This window comes from Phoenix dactylifera, chromosome 9 (assembly GCF_051530095.1).
Source record: "Phoenix dactylifera cultivar Ajwa chromosome 9, Ajwa_hap1_PhDact_Kaust_v1.1, whole genome shotgun sequence".
In the NCBI taxonomy this organism is placed as follows: Eukaryota; Viridiplantae; Streptophyta; class Magnoliopsida; order Arecales; family Arecaceae; genus Phoenix; species Phoenix dactylifera.
The window spans coordinates 4,699,591-4,725,908 of NC_143198.1; the positions used below are offsets into that span (position 1 = coordinate 4,699,591).

The following is a 26,318-nucleotide window of genomic DNA, read 5'->3' on the forward strand; positions in this document are numbered from 1 at the left end:
AGCCTCACGATTCTCTCTTCTTTTTTCCTTGTTCTCTCTTCTCTCTCTAGTTTCTCTCTCTTTTTGTTTCTCTTTATTTCTTCTTCTTTTCTCTCTCTATCTTGGTGTTTTCTCTTTCTACTTGAGTTAGAAAAGTTTGGGTGGAAGAAATTGGTGGGTAGCCCTGAGTTACTACGTGATGGTGGACCCTTTAGTGGACCGATAGAGGGCTTTTGGTTGTAAGACACCTTTGATGATTTTTTATGCTGATTTGGTTCTGTAGGAGAACAATCTTCTAGGCAAGAGGATGTTGAGCAGAGTTCTGCGCACCCCAGTTCGTAGATTGCAGTGTGGACATGTGATTAGTCTATTTAGGTTATCAGTGTACAAGTAAGAATTCTTATATACTAGCCTACATGATTATAGATATTTTGTTTATATATATGTATGATATGCTAATGACCAAAATAAGTAAGATGCAAGAATTCTTTTATGATGGTTTATATATTAAATTATGTTTCGATCATATATGCTTGTGATTGATAGTATGATGAATGCATATATGAGTAAAACCTATATTTGCACAATCAAACTAATGATGTGGTGCTTTAGACTAACTATATTATATTGATTGCCTCGTCACGGGCAACAAACGTGACCATTGTTAGTTTACAGCTAAACATAAATATGAATCTGTATAGACTTCAAGCTAGTCTTGTTACTATCAATTGCTCCATCACGTTCGGAAAACGCGACACTTATTGATTACCCTATCACGAGCGGAAAATGTGACACTCATCGATTGTTCCGTCGCGGGCAGAAAATATGACACCTATTGATTGTTCTATCATGGGCGGAAAATGTGACCGAGATTTGGCCTAAAGTTGAAAGGTTCTGGAGTTTTGGACGTAGATTGGATTATAATTTAAGCTTGGATGCCCTGATCGTCATTGAACAAATTTTAAAACCTGAGACTTTAAGTTTTTTTAAAAAATGTTCTCTTAACGCGGAAATCTCCGAATAATAATCTCCTAATAAATTGTTATTTGCTATCTCTTATTTCTTCTGTATAATCTTTATTATAGTTTAGCAACCTCGTTACTTAAATAAGGGCCACAAAACTGCTACAGTGTCTGCTTTTTAGCCCGTGGTGGAGCTTAGAAAGAAGCCCACAAGTGGGTCATCCTGCAATTTGTCCAATATGACTTTTGGACTCGCGGAATGCAATGCAAGCACAAACCCTTACAGAATGGCCGAAAGAGAGCCGTGTTTCTGGCGTCAAAGGTCTTTCAAATCAAATCAAATCAAGCCTTGTCATTTCCGTTCAGAATACATTTGATCCTGCCAATTTAGTCCCTTGCAGCATTCCATTCCGAGTCCTTTATATCTCGGCGCAGGACCATAGATATAAGCTAAGAGGGCATAGGGGGGGGCCATAGGAAATCCTCAAAGGACCCAGGTGCTCGCATGGTAGAGCGACCTCTCGTTATTTCCGGGCTGCTCGGTCTTGTCTTTTATTAGCACAAAGAAGAACTGGAGAAGACATTGTTCAGAAGCATTTCTTCATCGGATTAAAAAAAAAGATGTGACGCATTGCTTTTATGTGCTTCCATGCCAAAAAAGCAGCGAAAAGACGTACAAAGCTAGTGAAAGTAGATGGTGAATGCATCTACCACTGGCGTTGGTGGACCCAAAGCTTAATTTTGTGGTTTCGTTGCCTTCTTGTTTTTGTGTCAAACTAATAATATTTCGTTCTGGTTTACGTGGACTCCAATGAATAGTGTTGGGGAACATGCGACGCACACGAGGGAAAGAGATGGTAGCTGTGATGGAGTGAGAAAAACAATAATGTCTTGGACACCTAATTTATAAATGCTCTCCCACTTTAGTTGGGCCTTGCTTGTTTCCCTCTTTTACAAGAGCGTCCCATGAATAGACAAGTGCGACTGTTCTCGTATTTAAGGTTTAGTCCCATAAATGATCAGTGAGAGGTAGGTGGCTTGATTTTAGATATTTAGGTCTAAACTAGAGGTTGTTTGTATTAAACAACGACCTTCCATTATTTAACCTCCATTTCAATTTCTATTTTAGATAAGAATACTAGCATAGAGATTGACCAAGTTCACGAACTTTAGCTGTATGATTGCTATAGATGTAGCGCAGCTGTAGGATTATAAAGAGAGAATGAATACACGACTTTGGTACGATGGACCAAGCTCTTTTCCTCAAATCTTTCAGTTTGGATAATTTTCGTAGGATTTGGAACTGAATTTTCAATATAAAAACTTGTTTGCATGATTGCACTGAAAATTACATGAGATTCCTAAAAATATTAGGCATTGGCTACATCTATATTCATAAATATTCAAAAGTAACTCTGGAGTGAGTCAGCCTAAATCTCATAGACTGAAAAAAATTTAACAGATTTTTTTTTTTTGGTATAAAGAATGTCAAGCTTCGCCGGCCTCAGATCAACTTGATCTTCTGGATCCATTCCCATTAGGAGAAAATAAAGACCTAAGCAGGAGAAAAAAAAAGGCCGGAGAAGGTCGTTATTTGTTTTCTTACAATTTTTGGGCCTCTTCACCCATAGACCTCGATACTCTCTCTTCCCCCACATCTCTCTCTCTCTCCCGTCCCCCTCCCTCTTCCCCTAGTTGGATATTCCTAATCCCACGAATATTAAACAACTTATTAACAGCTTAAGCTTTAGGTTGAATTAAATTCTGACTTGCTTCAAGGCACTCTCCAGATTGGACTCGAGCTCTCAATTTCTTCCTTACAATGTACATGAGAGTTGATGGTTAATGATTATAGACAACTCTACAAACTACAAAGGTATGTAATTGATATCTCTTATGAAAAAGGATGATATGTGGACTCATAATTGGAGTCGTGGTGGTGGCCGTAAGATTGGGCCAGCTGTTTGGGAGTATCTTGTGGAGCGGGTGCGAGCGATTCCTCTTTCGGGATTCGCAGGTCCAGATGTCAGAGTTTGGAGCCCTACCTGTCGAGCCAGTGTTGGGATTGGCGAGGTTTTCCTGGCTCTTCAGTTGGGTTCACAGCCAGGCCTAGACTGTGGTTACGTGTGGAGGTTTGGACTACACCATAAGGTTGCTCTCTTTTTCTGAAAGGTAGCTTGGGAGCGGTTGCCGACATGCTCAGTGTTGAGTAGACGAGGTATAAGCCTGTCCCCCTTATATCCGGATTGCGGGGTGGCCGAGTCGGTGGATTATGTACTATTCCACTGTGTGAGGGCGAGATGTGTCTGGAGTTTCCAGGGGGACACATGGAGTGGGAGGGTTATCTTCCTGGAGGTGGTTCAGCATTGGGCTGGTGTTTTCCAGATGCGGAGATTAGCCATTAGGGCGTCTTGTACAGCGTATCAGATATGGCTGGCTAGGAACGTCCGAATGTTTGGTGAGCGTCGGCTATCCTTGCGGTTTGTGATGGAGTGAGCCTGTGCTCAGGCTGTTGAGATTATCCATATAAAGTCGGCTCATAGACCTTTGATAGCTCGGGACACCTGGAGCTCCCACATTGCTTCGGCAGCTCCGCATAGGGTATTCTTTACCTAGGAGCCCCCACCCCCGAGTTTCCTCAAGGTCAATTTTGATAGCTCTGTCTTGGATGGTGGCAGGAGGGGAGGGGCCAGAATTGTTGTTAGGGGCCCGGGTTCTGATGTGGTGGCAGCAGGGGGCTGTCAGATTTTTGATACTTCAGTTCCAGGGGCAGAGCTGCGAGCGGCCTGGATGGGTCTGTCCTACGCGTGGCGGGTGCTCCGGGCGAGCTCGATTCTTTAAGAGGGTGACTCGATCACGGTGATCAGCTAGATCCGTAGGGGCCCGAGCAGTCATGGTGGTGCCCATCCCTTACTTCGCGATATTTGGATGATGGCGAGGGATGGTGTCACATTACAGGCTATGCATGTATATCATGAGGCCAGTGGGGCGGCCGACTGGGTGGCAGCGCATGTAGCGTGCCACTCAGGAGGCACCTTATGGGCTAAGAAGAGAGAGATGCCCAGAGTACTTCGAGACCTTTTGTATTTTGACTCTATGGAGTGTATTCGTACCCGTTATGTATGGAGTGTATTCGTACCCGTTATGTATGGAGTGTATTCGTACCCGTTATGTATTCGTACCCCGGCTAAAAAAATTCTGCCCAGGAAAAACGATGTTCGTTTTAGCGCAAAAGAAGAAGAAGAAGAAGAAAAGAAGATGTTGAATTTGAGCATGGGCTTAGGTATGGCTATTGGAAAAGTATAACTCTTTGTATGAGTACAACAAAAATATGACTCTTGGAGAGTGACTATTGGACTTGATTGATAATACATTGTGATAAAATGTGACATTAAGAGAGTGGGCTCTAAGGTTAGAGTAGTAACACGTGGTGCACTCAAAAAAAGTAATTAGATGCAGAGCTTAATTTAGTGGATCGGACTCAAAATTGGTTCACCCATAGGGGAGGAGAATGTTGAGAATCATATGAAAGGTTTAATCTCTCGTAGAATAATTAATGGGAGATAGATGGATTGATATAGATTTTTCTAGATCCAAAACTTGATGATTTAAGCTTTTAAGTTGAACTGAGTTTTGGCTCGTATATCAAATCCTTCTCTTGATTAAACGACTCAAGCTCCTTATTTCTCCCTAACACCTTCCTAGTCTACATCTTCCATCGTTCTCAACTTTTGTAAATGCATGTAAATGATCAAGGATTAGGTGTAAGGTTTAGTCCCACGTAAATAATTACTGGGAAATAAGGGGGATTGACACAAATGATTGGGTTCAAAATCTAATAGCACAAGCTTTTAGAATGAATTGGGTTCCAATATGTATATCAAGTTCTTCTGACATTAGAATTCCCCATCTTCCAACAAGTGATATCAATTACAATGGCTGATAATCCCGAACAACTCTCGAAGCTATAAGGGTATCCTCCTTTGGCTCTTTCATAGCACAATAGCATGCTGGCTGTGATGGCCATGATGTGTCGAGTGGGTGCAGCAAGTGGACTTAATGGAGCAAGATGCCAGGTTAATGGTATAGTGAAATGTGGCTCTTGGAGACCAGAATATAACCCATTATGGTAAAAGTATGGCTCTTAGAGAGTGGGTTCATGGATTAGATAGGTAACATGAGGTATACTAAGAAAAGTAATTCGACATAAAGCTTCATTAGATAGTTGTAGATTGGACTGGAGAGGTGGTTGAAATTGACTCACATGAAGGTGCAGAGCTTGACTAGATAGCAATGAACCTGATGGGGACTTAAGATGAACTCGCACTTGAATGGGAAGGTTGTTAAAGATCATGTATATGATTTAGTAACATCATAATCCATGCAACATCAAATGCAACAATACATAATATGCATAAAATATGTATAAAACTTCCATAATCATGTAGATAATTGTGTTGAGAGATACTTATCTTTATCAGCAACCAATTCAATTACAATGAATACCAATTCACTCCACGATCTAAGAAGTTAGGGGCAAGGTGTCATGTTCAACACTTTCTTGCCTGAATAGTTGTTCTCTTGTAGATCAAATCTCATTCTAGATTAATTATAAATCACCATGATTAATTTTGAGATACTAAAGATGGATGAGTTGATGGTCGCACAATGTCGGCCCGGGATCTCTAGTTACACAATACCGGCTTAGATTACTTGGTGTACAATGCTGGCTTGGAACCTCTCCAAGGGTCAACCGGTCAACTTGGGTTTACCTAGATATCTGGACCCTCTGGTGGTCCATAAGATATCTAGAGAGAAAAAAAGAGAGAGCATAGAGAGAAAGAGTGAAGAAGAGAGAGAAAGGAGAGAGAACAAGAGAGAGAAAGAAGAGGGAGAGAGAGGAAACCACGGTTTTTTCCTCAAAAGAGAGGACAAAAGATTGCTCTAAAGCTAGCCATACCCACAGTTGCGACCCACAGCAGCGGTAGCTGCGATAACGTCCCACGATGATGGTGGTCGGCTAAATGGGAAGAAGAAGAAAAAAGAAATATGGGGGAGAGGGACATGAATCCTTTGACCCCTAGTAGCAAATAAGTTGTCAACGATGGACAAGGGACTCCGGAATCGGTGTAGACAAGTGGTCGGGATGGATTGTCTTGTTCCGGCGGCGAATCGATGGTGGCCCGCCATGCACACTCAAAGAAAAATCAAAAGAAATTCGAGAAATTTTGCTAGCGACAGATTGGGGATAAAGGGCAAGATGCCTAGAAGAAGAGGGGAGGGTCCTTTATAGGCTAAATCAGGGCAGACCCAATCCTTAGGCGACTGAAGTGGTCGTCTAAGGCCCTAACCCAAAGAAAGCCCACTACAGGGAAGGTCTCAATGACAAAATAGAAAGAAAAAATGTTCCTTTAGTGAGTTTGCCTTAGGCCAGCTCCCTATAGGAAAGGCCTCAAAGACAAAACGGAAAGAAAAAAAGACTTCGTCTTAGGCTTCCAAATGCATTAAGCTGCTCCTGAGCTAAGTTTTGGGCTCTGACAGGCTCCAGGGTTTCCAATGCCCGACGGAGTCGGGAAAGAAGGCAAACTTCTTCCAGGAGTCCGCTTTTTCCATCTCGCGTGACTATGAATTTTTTTGTGATCTCATGCCAAAATTAGTGCGTGCAAGCTCATGGGCCGGTCAATAGACTGGGTCCTCATTACAGTGAGGGGTCTCTTAGATCAAATGGAGACGAGAAAAATAGAAAGCAAAAGTGGAAAGCAAATAAGTCCTTTCAGCCTTTCAGCATTGTCCTGAAGACAACTTTTGCGTTGAAGGCTGTCTCTTTCTTCCCCTTCTCCTTTAATCACACATGACAGCGGGGAAGGGGGAATATGGAAGCTTACACACTATCGAACTGTAGTATGAATCTCTCTACCAATAGATTTATGCAGAGATTTCCAAATTTAGGTTCTGAGTCCTTAATGCCACCCTTCTTGCTAGGCTTTACTAATCTTAGACCCTTTTTCCTCTAAGCCCGACCACCTCACATGTTGGTTTGGAGATCTAGTGCGCTTGTTCCCAGATCCGACCTTGCTCTCTTTTTCCTACCACATCACCATAAAGCTCCCAACAGGGGAACTTAAGGCCTTGATTATGAGGTGAACCGAAGTGTCCTTTTTTTTTCAAAATAAAGAGGCTGTGGAGGTGCATCTAAAGTGCTTTGAACTCATGACCCATTGCTTTTAGATGTTGACCTGTCATAAATAGAGGCAAATCGAGAGAGGGGTTAAGAGGTCAAAGCACAAAGAGACCTGGGGAATTGGCAGGGGGAGGCAGGGAGGGGGGAGAAGAAGCTTTAATGGGGACTTTAATATGGGAAGCAAGGTGGGAATGTCATGTGAGTTAGCTGCTGTCCTCTCTCTCTCTCTCTCTCTCTCTCTCTCTCTCTCTCTCTCTCTCTTATTGACTTTTTGATATGCTTCTCTATTCCCCAAAGCTGTTGTGGCTCTTGTTAGGTTGCTATCTAAAAGCCCTTTACTCCGTTTCCTTTTGGGCTGTTTGCACTCTTTGTTTGGCATTTGGCATCCTGCTTGGATTTTGTTTGGATCCCGTGATTCATTCCCTCGTGAATGACAGGAAGCAGAATTTAAATGCACTATTACTGTGGACTGTACATTGGCAGGTTGCTTTTCCTCTTTTAATCCGTTTCTCTTACTTTTATCATGTCAGCCATATTTAGAATGGTCTCTTGGCTCTCTCAGGGGTTCACTGTTGGACAATAGAGGTCAAAGTAGAAGGGCTAAAAGAGAGAACTGTCTCATTCCAAAAACTTATTTAGATTATTTCTCTCCATTTTCTAAACATTTTCAACAATTTTTTTGCCCCATCAGTATTGAGAGTAACGTTTGGCCTTTCATTACATAATATCTATTAACAACAGGTATTCAAATTATATCTTTATATTGTTGTTATTCTATTAAAATGGCTGTCATGTAAGGAGACCAAGAGATGTTATTTAACATCTTGACTGCTCATTTGATGTAGACTTTTTTTTTGAATTAAAATCTCAATGGCAGCTGCACTTTTTTTTTTTTTTATAAACAGTGACCTAAGTAGATAGCATATTTATTTTCGAGTTTCCGTCTGCTGTTTCAGGACTGCGTCTCTCTTTTTAGCAACAAGGGCGATTGCGATTCTTTTTATGCTTGGTTGCACCTTTAAAACTTTGAATTTTGAATGGATCTTTTTTATTTTGTTCTGTCTAACAACGGCTATCTTAATAGCAATGTCTAATTATCTAAATACCGTCCTCAATATTCCCTTCCTTCCTTCCTTTTAGTGCATTGCAGGTGGCCAATACCTAGTACGTAATGATCGTATCAACAGTAGGTTAGAATTAATGCTACAACGAGTGTGTTGTTTAATTCCAAAACAACACGCCATGCAGTTCTTAGATTCTCATTTAGGGTGCTGCTCCATGCTCCATCCACCTTTAAAAATTCTAGGTTCTGTGCTGTTTTACCTCCATGTAGAGGCCATGTATATCCACGTAAAATATCTAGCGCTTGGACGTACCAAAAGCGTGAGATCCCACTTTGGAACTTGAAGTGGTTCTGTCAGCATATTTGAAGTTTTTTGCATCCCCCCTTGCCTCTTTCTGAACAATAGAGAGAGAGAGAGAGAGAGAGTCTAATGGGAATGCAGGTATCAAAGGAGAAGTGCAACCATGGCAGGAGAAAAGAAGAGTGAAGAGAGGAGATTTGTGGATGGATTCCTTCCACAATCCACACTCGCTAAGCTGCTAGCAGTCCTTTTTTTTTGGAGGAATGGGGGTGTGGTGAACTTTCTTTTTTGGGTAAGATTAATTTTGGGGTGACCTTGGTTATAGTGTACTCCATGACTTGTCCAGTCACACATGTAGGCCTGAGGCCCTTGTGTGTCCATATGAGACCAATATCATCTAGGTACGAAGAATGCCACAAATCACTTGCAGGATAAGAGGGACACAGATGGGCTTGTCTTTTCCTCCTTTCCTTTCACCAGAGACCATTGCTCCTAGAGGCAGCCAAACCAGGTGCTACCAAGATGTCTGTCCAATAGAATTTGGATTTGATGCCACTGGGAGCTGAGGGTATTCCTGCTCCTGTAATCCTCAGAGAAGGCAGCGCCATCAGTCTCTCATGGGTCTTGGTCATGGAATTTGTCTGTTGCCCCTACTCTTCTTTTGAAGCTCCTACATGCTTTTCTTTATTTCATTAAAACCAGAAAATAGTGCAGGGCTCAAGGCTGTGTCTCCATGTAAGTATTCTAGCAGATATGAAGAGATGGGTTCCAAATTTCAAGGAGGATACCCCACCCTTGTTAGGATCTAGCCAGTATCCTCTATGCTTGACAGAAGGATGCTGAAGCTCATTGCCCACTGTAACGATCCCAAAGTTCCCTACTAATTAAATGCCCTTCATATGGCTGCTGGTCTGTTAATTTAGCCATGGTTTTGTCGTGATGGCAATCAGAAAATGGGAATAGTGGCTGTTACCGATAAAACTATTAATTACAAATTAAAGTATTGCTTTATATAAATGATTTAATCTTTTACAATATGTAGAATTACAAATTCAATATATATATATATATGTATGTATGTATGTATGTATGTATGTATGTATGTATGTATGTATGTATGTATGTATATGTATATATGACCATGTCAACTGTGAATTCATCAATTTAAACTGTTGTTACCCATTATTCATTGTTATAAAGGCTAATAAATACCATTAACAACCATAGTTTTATTCTACCTTAATTTAATTAGAGGTTGGATTTATGAAATAAAAGATGTTATTTTTGTTATACTGATCAGCAGCTGATCCATGTTTTAAAGATGGAAAGATGTTAATCTTTTGCCATTATTTTCAGATTAACAATGAGGAAGATGAAAGGCGATTAAAGATGTTATGGTAGGACAATGTTGTTATATAACCTCGACAGAAGGTCCAGCCTCTACCTAATCTTGTCTAACACAATGGTAAATGGGTCCATTATGAACTGTTCAAGATTAAACACAGTTACGCCATAAATATGGAGCAAATACTTTATGATGATGATGATGTTATAAATTATTTTTCTTGATAAAAATTACATAGATGATCACTGATATTGACAGCAGCAATCACTTTTTAAATATTTTACTGAAGTACCTGAACATTCCACGGCGTTTGATTTACAGCATGCATAATAAGCAATGGCACAGGAATGACACATCCTAATAGTTTGCCACCTTGAGTAGAGAATAGCGTAGACAGTACTTCTTATTCTACTTCCTAGTGTTGTTTGTTTTCTTCCCCTTCCCCTTTTATTGTTAATTTCTTCTACTTTGCCTTCTGGGACTTTCCATCCATTCCTGCTAACCATGTTAAGTGTTTGCTTAGCCAAGAATAAACAACCTCTATGCTTAGCAATTTAGCGTTCTCCTTTGTAACTTTGGATAAGTAAGGAGTTATGCAATTCAATTTATCCCGTCCCATGTTTTCCTTTTTTTTTTTCCTTCATTAGTTGGCCTTAATGAATCATCTTAAAAAGCATCAAAATCATTTGGAATGAACATATCAAGGATCAAGGGGTTTGGCAGAAGGTGTCGAGGCTCAGGTTGACACAATTTTTAAGTGCCTATCCTGTTGTCACATTACTATTACTATAATTACATAATCCACTTGTAGTTATAGAATCACATTATATACTCAAGTGTGCATATACGTTTTTTATTGTATTCACTGTGTTTGTTGTTAACATGCTTTCATTTCTAGACTTTGCCTTTTTTCAGAGAATATATTTTATTTATGTTGAATCGCCAGTTGACTCATTGGTGATTCGAGTAACTTGGGTTTCCAAGATTTCACACATTGATTTTATTACAAAATCTGTGTTGCCGCTACCTCTATCGGTCAGAGATCAAGTAGATTCATGTGTTATATGTAAATTTTTCTTGTGGCCCATATGCACACCCATGCACACATGAACGTACGAGAGCATGTGCAGGCACAAACAGACACGTGTATGCACATAGATAGATAGATAGATAGATAGATAGATAGATAGATAGATATATATATATATATATAGAGAGAGAGAGAGAGATTATATAAGCTCACTAGATGGCCCATGCCGCAGAAAAGATGATAAACAACCCCAAGAAGTTGGATTACGTGGCACACTAAGCAAACATTTTGACCTACCCAAAACACTTAAGCTAAGGAACCAAACAAGCCCCTAGCTAGCTCGTTAGCTTTGTGTCAAGAAATTTTAGCACTCTATTATGCATATTCTAAGCTCCATCCCATATATTATGGACTTAAGACTACATGGTGGATCTCTCGAAGATGATATACTTGAATAGCGGGTACTCTAGACATATGACAGGAGATGAATCACAATTCATTTTTCTTTTAAAAAAAGATGGAGATGTGGCCACCTTTGGCGATAATGATAAAGGAAAGATCATTGGAATTGATAACATTAGTATCACTTTCTCTATATTTATTGAGAATGTGCTTTTAGTAGATGGTCTTAAACATAATCTTCTTAGCATTAGTCGATTATGTGACAGACCTACCACGATTGCCATTGTCTTCATGTCCCACCTTCCAAGCTCTCTGACCTCCAGTCCAAGCTTAACATCACCTCCAACAAAAGTGTAGGCTATGCAAAAAAGATCATATCAACATGCAGCCGGATCACGTCCATGGTAATAAAGATGGCATGGGCAGCTAGGTCAGCCATGTCTCGTCCTCACTTCGGTCCGGTCGGATCGCTAACATGGCGAGCATGGTTGGTTCAGTTAGAATCTCGTGGGTTGGCTTGTACCATGAGTCTGTTCTACATGGTCCCGGACGCACTTTGAGTCGAGCTTAAACAACTTGGAGTCTACGTTATAAAGGTGCATGCCGGTTCAGTCCAATGCAACCTGGTTCGGGTGAACCAGGGGGGGTGCTCAGGGAGCAAGAGTGGAGATGTTCCGAGCCTAAGGCTACCAATGGAGATCGTGTTTGGGCACATGACCGGCCTCTTTGCGGTGATGGCTTGGTCGCCATTTTGGGTTCGGACCCTTTATCTTTTTTTTTTTTGATCAGTAATTCGGGCCGGTTCTTTGCTAAAAGATTTGGATTGCATAGGGAGTTCTGAGGGGATCGTTGGTGTTAGATAAGAAGGTACGAGTTTTTGGCTCAATAATCGTTCTTTCTTCTAAGACCAAAGTACTATTATATGTTAGAACATATTGTGAACGGAATGGTCATCTTAAAATGGTCAAATAAGCTTGTAAATAGTTAGCTTAATTGGTTGGCATCGAAGAATTTGCAGGCATTTATTCCCATATTACTTGAAAAATTGGTTAAATAAACTTGTTTGTTTGATTGGCCAAGCCGTCTTGAAGGTCTAACAAGGTTGAGATGAGTCATTAGTAAAATACAACAGTTAGATTTGTTTTAGAGTGTGTGACATTGAGGAGAGTTAATTTGTGGTAGTGCAATGCGTGTGACAAATTGAAAAAAAAGAGAACAAAATATATATTTTACCAATAGATTTTTGGAATAAATAGATTTTCACTGTTTGTTGATACGGGTCTTTTATTTTTCTAACTAGGATGAGACGCACACCTAAGACGGGTGTTTTTGTTCATGTATGAAAGAAATAATTTGTCATAAATCTATTCTTACATCAATCAATTTTCTCTAGGAAGGTGGGCGTTGCATACGTCAAAAGAGTTAGAGACAAACAAATAAAAGACAAGTATGAAGCAACAGTGCAACTTAAAAAGTGACATTCCGCATGACCTTCCAATCCAGTAATATTCTAATAAGCAGCAAAGCAAATGTCATGTGAAAGGCCTTTGAATTTGTTGATAAATACATGTAAATATATTGGAAAATACTCATTAAACTATCGGTCTTTTTTATGGTAACGAGGGAGACTAATAAATTAATTGGCTAGATAATTGTGCAGGTGTACTACTAGTTCCCACTATAAAGGTTAAATTTTTTTAAAATTTTACTGCCTTGAATCTCTGAGAATTTTCATTATCATCACACTAACTACTCAACAAAGGCAACAGTAGTAGACTAGATTATGAACCAAGTTACGTGGAATTTAAGATAAACATAAACATAAAACTTAGCTTGTAAATAAATATAGAAATATTATTGATTTTGATGGTCGAAAAAAGGGACCTTCATTATTATTATAACCTCAAATTCATAAGTGGCTACCATTACTTGCTGGAATAAGTATCACTATTCAATTTCAATACTTGTTTTCTGTGGTTTGTGTTATGTGGATTGCTATTTTTGTGCATGGTAATTATTGTTCCTTCCACTAATCTTATATTCTGGGCTTTTCTGCTCCTCTCTATTCTTTTATTTTGGGTAGTGGTGGCTGTTGCCCGGCTATATTTATTGGTTCTGCTCTACTAAGTGCCTTATTTTAGGCTAATTGCTATGCTAAAAGCCATCTTCATTAATGAAATGTGTCTTCTTTTCCTGATGACTCCAGGAGAGAGTCTAGTTTCAAAGTTTTCCACCCACAAACAAGTACGACACTGAATTTGCAAGTAGGTGCAACATAAGCCGCGTGCCACCACTTCATACCTCCCTGTTGTGGAGGGGGAGGGGGCCTTGAATTTAGTCCCACATCGGCTAGTAGCGGAAAGATTCTGTGCCTTAAATGGAGGGTGAAAATCCTTTCCTCTCGAGGGCCCTTTTGTGGGATAAAATCGTGAGGGCACCAGTCTCCTCCCGTCTGCGCTGGACGCACGGGCCGGAGCGCCCAAAGCGCATAATACCTCGAGAAGAACGCAGTCCTCTTTCTCTGCTAGCTTAATATGGGCTATGTTGTTGTATGATACTCCGGCCAAAGGCCGTCCCCGCAACAGATGGCGCGCCAGGTAGGGGGCGCCTCCTCTCTCCATTGACTACCCCTCAGGTTGCCTGGGGGTAGAGTTGGGCACTGGGCCGGGCCGCCCACGGCCCGGCACTGTAGCAAGCGGGCCGTGCCAGGCACGGCCCGCTTGCTACAGTGCCGGGCCGTGCCTGGCACGGCCCATTTGAGAGGGCTGTGCTGGGTCACAGGGTACTGGCCCGCGGGCCGAGCCCGGCACGGCCCGCTTCGGGCCTGGGCCGGCACGGCCCGCTCTAGGCCTGCGGGCCAAGCACGGCACGGCCCGCGGGCCAGCCCGGCACGGCCCATAAGGGCCTGGGCCGGGCTGGCCCGCGGGCCTGGCACAGTCCGGGCCTGGGCCCGGCCCGGCCCGATAAAAATTAATGCTTCATAAATTTTCTGAAAAAATAATAAATATTGAAAACTAAGGATTTATGAATATAAAGCCACCTTAATGGTGGGGGGTTTGGCATAGACCCCTACCAGTTTATTAATTTAAATCAAAATAGTACATGAAGGGAGGTTTGGACCTTAGTCTGACCTCTAGAATACAATAAGAAACTAAGAAAGGGCCGAGGTTTGGACCTTGGTCTGACCTCCAGAATACAATAAAAATGTACAATTATAAAAAATTAAGAAATCTTACTAATCATCAGTGATTCAGTGAATCAGTATTCACTCTTCAGTCTTCAGTCTTCAGTCTTCAGTCTTCAGTAGTGTTTGTATCATCATCATCAGAGGATGTTGTATTATGTCCACCTTTATCTTGAAGTCTTGCCTCAGCATCCAACCAATCCTTGAAGCAGAGAAGCATCTCCACCGTTTCGCCCGTCATCCTACTTCTCTTTTCGTCAAGAACACGCCGACCTGCACTAAAAGCGGATTCCGATGCTACCGTGGACATCGGCACAGCTAAAATATCGCGTGCAATTGCAGACATAACAGGATATTGATTTCTAACACTCTTCCACCAAGATAATACATCTAGATTCTCTATTTGATTTTCATCATATGCAGAATGAAGATCATTTCGTAAATAAAATTCTAGTTCACTACTTAAAGATGAAGAAGATGAAGAGGAACTTGAAGCATGTGTGTGTTTTCTCTGTGCAATGAATGAAAAATAGATGACGAACGAGAACTACTAGAAGAAGAAATAGAGGTTTGTATTTGTGTTCTAGATCCACGAATTTTTTCATCATATATAGCATAAATATCATAAAGAAGTTGTTTTACCTCATCTTTAGCAGATTCAGAATCTTGATTCATATTTTCAGAATATGCATCAAGTAAAATTAGCACGCCATTTAATTTAACTCTAGGATCAAATACAGCAGCTAAGTTATGCATAGGACATATCTTGTCCCAATACTCATTCCATTTAGATTCCATTAGGTCAATAATAGGCATTAAAACATCATCATATCTATGTTCTGCAAATTTTTGACTAATTATATATGCTTGTTGTAAAAATGAACATGAAGTAGGGTAATAAATACCAGAAAGAACATTGGTAGCATTATAAAAACTAAGCAAAAAATCTTCCAAAATTTTTTCTTTATTCCAATCAGTTTCAGACAATGTAAAGCCTAATCCACGATCATTAATATATGCACTTAATAAGTTTTTATATGGGTATGCATCATGTATCATGCTATATGTGGAGTTCCAACGAGTAATTACATCAAGTTTAAATTTTTTAAAACGTTTACCATAATTTATGCATAATTCCTTAAATTCTTGAAGTCTTGATCTTGAAGCATGAATAAAAGAAACTGCATTTCTAATTTTTGAAATCACATCTTGAATCATGCCCATGCCAGCTTGAACAGAAAGATTTAAGATATGACATGCACATCTAATATGCAGTAAATTTCCATCTAATATGGGATGCAATGAGTCTTTTAATAATGCAACAGCAGAATTATTATTAGATGCATTATCAAAAGTAATAGACATAATTTTATCATTAATATTATATGAACATGCAGTTTGATAAATAATATTTGAAATTTGTTGCCCAGAATGTGGAAAATCAAAAGCACGAAAAGCAAGAATACGTTTATTTAATTGCCAATCATTATCAATATAATGAGCAGTAATGGCAATAAAACAATTACTACCTACAGATGCTGACCAAATATCAGAAGTTAATGAAATTTTTACATTTAAAGTAGAAAGTGTTTCAATTAAATTTTGTTTCATTACTAAAAAATTGGTCATAGCTACTCTTCTAAATGTACGCCTACTAGTTCTTTTGTAAGCAGGTTGTAGGTTTAATTGAACATATTCTTCAAAATTAAAAGATTCACATAAACTAAAAGGTAATTCATCCTTAACTATCCATTTTACAAGTGCTTTTCTTTGATTTTCATGATTATATGCAAAATTACCTACAAGTAATCCCCCTTGTATATTAAGGGTACTTTGAGTTTGAGCATGAGAATCATGCATCCTATGACTCTCTTGATGTCTTTTTAAATGCCCTGTTCCCTCACTACTACTACAACTATAAAGTTTGGCACATTTTTTACATCTAGCTTTCCAGACTCCATCAACCATAACTCTATCAAATTCATTCCATACAGCACTAGTCCTCTTACGAGAAGAGGTTTGATCTTCACTCGGTTCACCAGTTCTAGAGGAACTAAGAACATGGGGTTGGGGATTAGTTTCTTCTCCCTCAGAAACAGGAATGCCAAACTGACTTTCCTCAAAAGATGACATATCTATAATTAATTCAAAAAATAAAAACTAACCGCAAGGAGGAATAATTGAACAATAAGAAAATGACCTACTTCCCTTATTCCCTTAGGAGGGATTTCCTTGTAAGACTTTTCCTTTTAGAGGGATTTCCTTACTCGACTTCCCTTACCTTTACTGCTCCAAAGATTGGTGTTCTTTTCAAGCACTCCCTCGTTCCCCTTAGGGCTATTCCTTAATATGAAAAAAAGTCCTATTTCCCTTATCGTGCAATCAGAGGAGTTTTCAAACGGAGAAGCCTTACACCGGTCATGCTGTAGAGGGTCGGAGGGCAGAGGCAGAGCCGAGATTCCGAGCTTCCTCTTGTGCTCTCAACAGAAGCGACCTTCTCTTCTCAACAGGAACCTCTTCTTGTGTAGCACTTGAACAAACTAAAAATTAAATTGCTAGAAGAGCACTTTAGAAGAGAGAAATAATAGCAGTAGAGAAGGAGAGAATGAGAGGTTTGGTGTGGTGAGAATGAGGGAGGAATGGGCTATTTATAGAAGCCCAAAATTTTTTTCCCAAAATACCCCTCAATTCAGCCGTTATTGGACTGTTGGGAGGGGTAAAATGGACTTTTTCTCGAAAATAGCCGTTGAAAACGGCTATTTTCCTCTCCCCTCTCTAGACGGGCCGTGCCGGCACGGCCCGTCTGTAGCCGTTGCGGGCCGTGCCAGGCACGGCCCGTTTGAAGCCGTTGCGGGCCGTGCCTGGCACGGCCCGTTTGCGCCCGTTAGTCCTTTGGCCCGGTGGGCCTGGGCCGGGCCGGCCCGGCACGGCCCGTTGCCCAACACTACCTGGGGGGCTGTCGCGGGTAAAATCCGACACAGAATCTTCCCGCTGGGGGGGGCTATATTGTGGAGGGGGAGGGGGCTTTGAATTTAGTTCCACATCGGCTAGTAGCGGAAAGATTCTGTGTCTTAAATGGGAGGTGGAAATCCTTTCCTCTCGAGGACCCTTTTGTGGGACAAAACCGTGAGGGCACCAGTCTTCCCCCGTCTGCGCTGGACGTGCGGGCCGGAGCGCCCAAAGCGGACAATACCTTGGGAGGAACGCAGTCCTCTTTCTCTGCTAGCTTAATATGGGCTATGCTGTTGTGTAAGGCTCCAGCCAAAGGCCGTCCCCGCAATACTCCCTTCAACATCATTTTCCATAGTCAAATATTTTGCAGTCTCTCTAAAAGAATCACAATAATATGATAATAAAGAAGGAAACGAAAGTTTCCATCAAGAGAAAAAAAAAAAAAACAAGACCGAAACGAAAGGAGAGGCATACTAATTGGTGTTCCTAGTCACACTGCTTGCATTACTATGCGGTATGCAATCTTATGAATCTGATAAGCTTAGAGATTGTTACATTGATTATGAAGTGTTGGATTTATGTAAACTAAGACATGGTAGGTTAAAACCATTTGCAAGAAAATCTGTGTACTCAGATGCTGCTATGGTGTCCCAACTTCGGCCATTTGTCATTTTAAGTAGTATTTGTTATTTATTATTTTTATTTTTCAGAACAACGTGTGGCAGTTAGCTTTACCAATATCAGAATGAGGGTAGGATTATAAAAGAGGTTTTATCAAACTCTGCCATTTTTCATCCTCACCATTTGTCACATATTTGATATTTTTCTATATAGCTCTGCATACACTTTAGGTGGAATCTAGTTATATAGCTCTGCTCTAGTTATATGTCCTCCTTTTTCTCACAAGCTGCATTGTTTTGTACTCAGTCAACACTGCTAACGAGAGGCTAAATCAAGATCCCTTGAAGGCTAATGAATAGAAGGGTGACATTATTCCTGCTTCTTTGAAAGGGACTTCTAAGTCGTTGTGAAAGTGAAAGGAGGGATAGGTTGGAAACTTGGAATAAAATGTGATGAGGCACAGCTCCTAGCTCAGGAGGCATAATTCCAAGCAGTGTCAAAGCGGAATTAATGTAGTTCTTTGACTCAAGCATCATGACAGTAATCATAAAAAGAGAAGGTCGGGAAGATACGTAGTAGTTGTTATTGTTGTTGTACCCGAGCCCCCTTCATTCCCTCCCAATCTCACCTATACTTTCTGAAACCAAATCATTCTACTAACAACTTTGACTTGGAATGGCCATGCACATTCCCATGCACCACATAGGGCTATAATAGATACTTTATTACTGACCTCTATCCGCTACAATATTGACACCATCAAACAGTTCAAGGGCCAAAGGTCCTAAAGAGGCAGCAAGTGGTCCCTTGCTATTGCACTCCATGGATCCCACATCTCTACCATTATATTCAAAAGTATTAAAACACTAGTGTTGTGTTTTATCGGTTCTTGTTAAGAAATTTTGATACGCATACTTCTTATTTGCTCATGGGGCTTCGGAGTATACTTTTATACCAATTATTTGGTGCAAGATGTATCTTTCACACAACATCCAACAACATGACAATATATTTATACTAAGACTCTCCGATAACAAGAGCATTTCCAATGTTCTTTGGCCCTTGCACATCATTTATGGAATATATGAAGCTCATCCTATTGACCCACATTCCACTTTTTGTCTGGAAGCGATTGTTGACTACTTTGAGAACGTTGAAGGGAAGCATGAAGTTTTCACCTGTGCACATGTTGATTATTTAGCAAAAACCCCTGCTTTTTTTTTATCCATTGTACCTATTTTAAGCGTATTGCTTTATGATGAAATATCAATATCAACGTATTAATGCAGTCCCCTCCCTTCTCTTTCTTCTTCTATCTTTATCTTTTCTCTCTCTTCTTTTCTTACTTTACAATTTTTTTTATAAAAGAAGGGGCTTTAATTGGCATAAGTCGAATTTGAAAACATTTGTTTGGATTAGATCCTTCTGTTGAAGTATAGACTAGCACAGAGCTAGACTGTTGTGAAGTGACAAGTTGGACAATTGTCCTTCCTATCAATCAATCTCATGGCCATGAGACTGAAAAAAAGAAGTTTTGGGCCTCAGACTGCCAGCCACCTCTTGATGGCAAGCAACCAACCCCCTGCGAGCAAAGGTGGAGAAGGAAAAGCCTCCATTAATTATATATGTGTTTTCCAAGCTTTTCCTTCCGGGCAAGAGGCACGCCAAGGCCCCATTGTGGGTGCAACCTTGTCTGGCCTTTAAGCCTTCTCAGCGGGGAGGGTTTTAATTGGGTTAAGGGTTCTTAAGAAAAAGGCAGGGAGTGGCGAAGACAAAGAAAAGCTAAAGGCATCATCTTTCTCAGAACACAGATCCCTATGGAGTCCAGGAGTGTGGAATTTATCCAGCATTTGTTTGGTGGGAACTCATTCCTTTTGCTTAGTTTAAAGGGACTACTTGTGTTCTCCCCAGTGCTTTTGCCATGCTCCTCCAGGGTGAGAATGTGAGACATAAGGAAAATACGCATACATACATATAGATTTCCACCATGAGAACTCACTTGGGTTTGAACACAAAACCCCAAGTCTCATATGGTGGAAAACAAAGAAGGGATGGGTATGATTAGTGTACCCTCCAATGATTGAGCTGCCTCTCCTTGGGTGTTGCTACAATCTCTTTGTAGTGTGAGGGAGGAGGATGAAGTCCATGAACAATAATAGCTGGTTGGGTTTTTCTCTCTCCCCCCACATGAGCATGGAGGTGTCTGGTGACCCACACCACCAACCAAGCAGTCAGAGCCATCATCACCAATCTCAGCCCACACCTGCTGCTGTCTCTTGCAGCAGCTTCTTCCCCTCTCCTCCTCACTTGAACGGCTCTGATATTTGTTACGAGGTTGGAGAGAATGGAGGATTCTATTCTCAGCTATCTTCCATGCCACTCAGGTCCGATGGTTCTCTTTGCATCATGGAAGCACTTAGCAGGTCACAACGAGAAGGTTTGTCCCATTGCTTCTTTCTTTGTTTAGCTTCTGCTTCCACCTTCCAAACAAGCAGCTGTCTCTAAAACACTTGCTATCTTCTTGTCCTTTTTGACTGTGGTGAAGGAATGGTGCCATCTCCATCCCCGAAACTGGAAGATTTCTTAGGCTGTGGTCCGAACATGGGGACCCATCAGTATGGGAACAGTGACAGGGGAGCGATGGCTTTAAGCTTAGATAGCATGTACTACCGCCAAAACCCAGAGTCTGAGGGCAACAGAGGTCATCCTCTAGACCTCCTCCAACAACCATTTAGGCAGCACATTCAAGTGCAGCAGCAGCGGCAGCCGCCGCCGCCGCCTTCTCCTTACTTCCAGCCATTGCCGGAAGGTATGTGCTCTGTGCTCCCGGGCCATGAGATGTATCAACCACCGCTGGAAGAGGAACAAATGGCAGTTGATGGGATTCCGGGCTTGAAGAACTGGGTCTCCAGTGGCTTTAGTGGTGGCAACAATGGTCTGGGTGGGGAAGGTGGTGTGGGATCTGGTGGTTCTCTTGGTGCAATGGGTTACAGCGACTTGCAGTCTTTAAGCTTGTCCATGAGCCCTGGTTCACAGTCCAGTTGTGTTACAGCTCCCCCGCATCTCTCTCCTGCTGCAGCAAACGACTACATGGCTTTAGATGGAAGTAAAAAGAGAGGAACTGGGAAAGGGGGGCAAAAGCAGCCTGTTCATTGGAAATCTATTGATACATTTGGACAAAGAACATCTCAGTACAGAGGTGTCACGAGGTCAGTATTTAGGAGTTCTTAGTTCCTTCCACAGTTGGTCGTTTGTTTTCTTTTTGGATCTTATTCTTTCTTTCTTCTTTTTTTTTGCTAAGGATCTTATTCTTTCTTCCATATATTGTTTACTGCGATAGTACCTACTTTGTTCTTTCTTCTCTTTTCATTTTTCGATGCTCTGTCTATATAAAAACTCTTGCCTTGCTGTTGTTTATTTCCTTTTTATGCTTCATTTTATATGTTCGCATGTATATATATATATATATATATATATATATATATATATATATATATACTTTTATTTTCTTTTCAATTTTTTTCTCCATGATCGTAGAAAGACTTTGGTTTTGTGCATCAGGCATAGGTGGACTGGTAGATATGAAGCCCATCTTTGGGACAATAGTTGCAAGAAGGAAGGCCAAACAAGGAAAGGAAGACAAGGTTTGCAAAACAAACTATATCCATCACCACCTTATCATTACAAGTATCTACGATACTTATCAGACTATTTTTAAGAGTATTGTTAACTGACTACTATACTATATTTGGTTTGTCATGCTCTTTTCCCTGGGGATGCCATGAATGAGATACATGTTTCTTGTGCAGTTTACTTGGGTGAGCCCCTCCTATCTCTATCTAAACATCGAACACTTATCTATTTCAGTCTTCTTATTCTTCATAAGATACATCTAGTTGTCTCCAGAACCTGTAAAATTTTACTTAGGTCTTCCATCTCTGGATTCCAGGGGGTTATGACACGGAAGAGAAAGCTGCAAGAGCCTATGACTTGGCAGCCCTCAAATACTGGGGAGCTTCGACGCATATCAACTTCCCGGTATGATCGAATCAGTTTGGGCTTTTAGTTACTGAAATTTAAACTCCTTTATGCTGGAAACATGGCTGAAATAGTTTTCATTCAGTTGGAAGATTATCAAGAAGAGCTCGGAGATATGAAGAACATGAGTCGACAAGAATATGTTGCCCACTTGAGAAGGTAAATGTTCTCCCTTGATGTCGTGCGCCTCTTCCAGTTCATGTTGCTCATATTATTTCATTTCTTGTTCATCTCTGTATCTGTCTCAGAAAAAGCAGTGGGTTCTCACGAGGAGCTTCCATGTACCGAGGAGTAACGAGGTGAATATTGCTGTTATTCATGATTATGCAACATTATTTTCTTATTTGTTCAAGAATTTTCTATATGCCTGTTGCTCCTATTCATCTCAAGGCATCACCAACATGGAAGATGGCAAGCCCGAATTGGGAGGGTTTCAGGAAACAAAGATCTTTATCTTGGAACTTTTAGTAAGTCTTTGAGGCTCACTTACTGCTAGCTTTGTTTTGCATTGCATGCTTCTATCATTAAAGTCTGACCACTCACATCCTTAAAAGGACTCGTTTGGTTTGCAAAAGTGTAGTCACCAAGAAAACAAAGAAAAATCTCTTGTTTGTTAAAATTTTCAAAGAAAAAGAGGTAAGAAAATAGCATTTTCATCGGAATAAAAAAAATTATAAAAAAGAAAAATCTATGAGAAACTGAAAAAGCTATTTTCCTACCGGTTGGAAATTAGAATTTTTTTTCAAAAACTATTCTCAATCCATCAAAATCCATGAATAAGATCCTTCTTTTTATTAAGGATATAATAGATATTTCACCCAACTTTGGCCCGATCTGAAATTTACCATTTTTTTTATGCTCAACCAAATTTAACAAAACCATTTTTCGCGGATTATATTTTCGGGAATCAGCTTTTCAGACAAATTATTTCTCTTCCCATGAAACAAACTGAGTCCTCAGAGTTTTTTTATACGAGGTTAGAGTCCAATCATGGTGCACTCAATCTAAGACATTGGAATTTCTGAGTTCCTCCCAAAGAATGTGGTTACCGGCAATGCATGCTTTTTTTTCAAGCTAGACGTCAGTTTTAAAACCCATGGTCATTCTTTTCATAAGGCTGATCTCTCAACTGCTGCACAGCTCTTGTTTGACTGTTTTATAGTCTTCGAACAGTAAAGGCAAAAAGAAAAGCACTTACCTCTCTGATGTCCTCTGTGACTTGAACTCTTTAAAGTCATCTTTAGAAATGATGGCTGTATTATACTGCAATAGTTTAAGATGTGTCTTGTTTGTTTAGTGCCCTTCATTCACACAAATGAGATCAACTCTCAGGTACTCAGGAGGAAGCAGCTGAGGCTTATGACATTGCTGCAATTAAATTCCGAGGGGTGAATGCCGTCACCAACTTCGACATAACAAGATACGATGTCGAAAAGATCATGGCAAGCAGCACTCTGCTGGCTGCCGAACTTGCTAGGAGGAACAAAGATGCTGAATCTCTCAATGATGCTCCTCCTCTGGCCCAGAACAGCAACAGAGAGCTTAATTTAACTGAAGATAACAGTAGTGGTGGTTCTGATTGGAAAATGTCCCTCTATCCATCCTCTCAGCAAACATCACCAATCTCAGAAGAACATAGTGAGAAACTGATATCAGGAGCTGATGCATTTAGTAACCCGTGCTACTCAACAAGCCTTCATGGTCTTGTTGGCATGCATACAGAGGGTTCATCCCATCTATCCAATCCTTCGTCATTGGTTCATAGCTTGAGCAACTCTAGGGAAGGGAGTCCTGATCGTAGTGGTCTCTCCATGCTCTTTGCCAGGCCCCCACGGAAGGTCATTAATTCTACTTCAGCGACTTCATCAATTCCATCGACCCAGCTACGTTCTGCGATGTCCATGGCTCACATGCCAGTGTTCGCTGCTTGGACTGACTCTTAAACCTCCGTTATCATGGCAGCAACAAGGAAACGGGATGAAGGTGAAAGCAAGCGGTGCAAGAAAAGGAAGGAGGTGGTATTGTTCGTAGTGGAGATTAGTGGTGCATGAGGTCTAAAGGTCGAGCGGGCCTCTGTCCTTTTCCTGTGGTTTTGGTGGTTTAAACTTGTCTTTTGGGCCACCTGGGGAAGGGTTTTGACATGTGGGGCCTAAAGGTTTAAGGCAACGATTCCACTTTATCTGTATGAAATGATGTTGGTAATTTGGGTGGTCTATTCTAATGTTTAACCTACTTTTCTTCTTGCCAGGTGTGGTATTAAGATCTTTGACCACAGGCTCGCCCTTTTCTCTGATCCGATCCTCGCAGTTCATGCCTCTAATGCCTTACCTTTTTTCTTCTGTCAGCTTTGTTTAACGACTTCCAACATTCCAAACTGCTTGTCTTAAAAGCATTGGTTAATGATGGGTGTTTCTGGGACTTCGATCTCAAGATTCACCCTATAATGGTAGACTGACCTTTCCAAAGAATCGATATTATGTTCTCTCTCGGATCTTATCCTGAGCACTTTTTATTCCCCTATCTTATTCCACTTTGAAAGGATATTGATTTCTCGCATTCAGAAAATTCTTAACATCAAATTTTATAAAGTTTCGCAATCTCTTCAAACTTCTTCGTCTCTGTTAGCAGTCAGCAAGTCTTCTCAGTTCGTTCGAGGGCATGGCAGGGATGGGTTCAATTTTCGGATCTAGTTGGGTCGGAAGATAGATCTCGATATGCATCTAATCCCGAATCATCTAGAACAAGGGTCGTTCCGCCATGTAACAAGGACAGCTGGGAGAATCTACCCATCAAATTTTGTGGTGGACTAGGTTTGCCGAATGTCTGTCTAGAGTGGTTATTGGTTGGATCAGATCCGCTGCTTAGTTGGTGGACCAGTCTGGAGCAACATACCAAAGGATGCACAAATTAGAAATAAGTGCTATACATGCGCTACCGTGCATATTGGTTCATGGTTGGACTGCCCGCCAACTTAGCGGTCCAGGCCTAGGGGTGGCAATCGGGTCGGGTCAGGCATAAACAGGTCAGGTCAAATATAGGTCGGGTCAGAAAACTATAAATCTGAACCCGACCTGTTTATTAAACGGGTCAGGAATTACAAACCTGAACCTGACCTGTTTATTAAACAGGTAACCCGACCCGACCTGTTTAACCTGTTTAATAAACAGGTAACCTGTTTACCCAACCCGACCCGACCTGTTTAACCTGTTTGCCCAACCTGACCCGTTTAACCTGTTTAGACATGCTTAATCTGTCCAACCCAACCTGTTTAACCTGTCCAACCCGACCTGTTTAGACCTGTTTAGACCCGTTTAACCTGTTTAGACCTGTTTAACCTGTTTAACCCATTTAACCTGTTTAACCTGTTTAGACCTGTTTAACCTGCCCAACAGTTAAATGGGTTAAACGGTTTAAACGGGTCAGACATCTAAAACTCGTATCCGACCCAATTAATAAACAGGTTAAACGGGTCGACCTGTTTACGACCCGAACCTGTTTAGGCCAAACCCAAACCTGTTTATGGCGGGTCGAACACGGGTCGGGTTGGCGGGTCGGATCATATTTTGCCACCCCTAGGTCCAGCTAAAATTATATATATATATATATATGTCCCACATCAGCCTGTGAGACCTGTTCTTGCCATCAGCTTGCCACTTAATTACAGTCGTTACCATTAAATCTCCATGGAGCATTATGGTAGTTAAAGAAGGATAGGAGAGTTGAGATTTTTTTTTTTTTTTTGAATTAGCTGCCATTCATAGGCCGTACATTTTCATCCATCATTTTTCGTTTCAACGGCTAATTTAATTTTAACTTCTAAGTTTGGAAAAAACACATGTCACTAGTTACAAAAATAGATTTAAGTGAGGTTTGAAAAAATGTGGAGAACTTGACCTGCTTCATTAGCAAATGAAGTTTGAGATATAAAAAGCCTGCTTGGAGTGCTAGATAGGCGCAATATAAGATAAAACTACTGATACAAAGTTCCTAAAAGAGTGGAAAGCAAAGCATCAGCAAGGTTCTTATAGGCAGCAAAGTATCTCCAAGGTAATGATGGACATCCAAGAGAGGAATAAAGTGTTGAGAATCATTGCTTTCTTATATTAGGATTCTATTCCTAATTTTATTATACTTAATTATTCTATCTAGAATATATATTTTTATCTTCTAGTGATTATCAAAGTTTGTCTTTTAGTAGGTCTTGAAAAGTGGGCATTGGTTTTTTACTTTCTTTTAATTTTTAAGTTTGAGTAGAACCCA

General features: G+C 40.7%; 1 protein-coding gene across 1 annotated transcript; it reads left to right on the forward strand.

Moving 5' to 3' along the window:
• Nucleotides 1–19,951: 19,951 nt before the first annotated feature.
• Nucleotides 19,952–24,305, forward strand: LOC103712276 (AP2-like ethylene-responsive transcription factor ANT). The gene is made up of 9 exons (XM_008798754.4): nt 19,952–20,457; nt 20,566–21,229; nt 21,582–21,664; nt 21,830–21,838; nt 21,970–22,058; nt 22,144–22,217; nt 22,307–22,357; nt 22,449–22,525; nt 23,391–24,305. Exons 1-9 carry the CDS (start codon nt 20,157–20,159, stop codon nt 23,999–24,001), a joined length of 1,959 nt encoding a protein of 652 aa, XP_008796976.3. The 5' UTR covers nt 19,952–20,156; the 3' UTR covers nt 24,002–24,305.
• Nucleotides 24,306–26,318: the final 2,013 nt, after the last annotated feature.

Coding starts and splice junctions, on each gene's coding strand:
- LOC103712276 (XM_008798754.4), top strand. CDS start 20,157: ATGAAGTCCATGAACAATAATAGCTGGTTGGGTTTTTCTCTCTCCCCC. Junction 22,218..22,306: donor TATGTTGCCCACTTGAGAAG/GTAAATGTTCTC, acceptor TATCTGTCTCAG/AAAAAGCAGTGGGTTCTCAC. Junction 22,358..22,448: donor ATGTACCGAGGAGTAACGAG/GTGAATATTGCT, acceptor ATTCATCTCAAG/GCATCACCAACATGGAAGAT.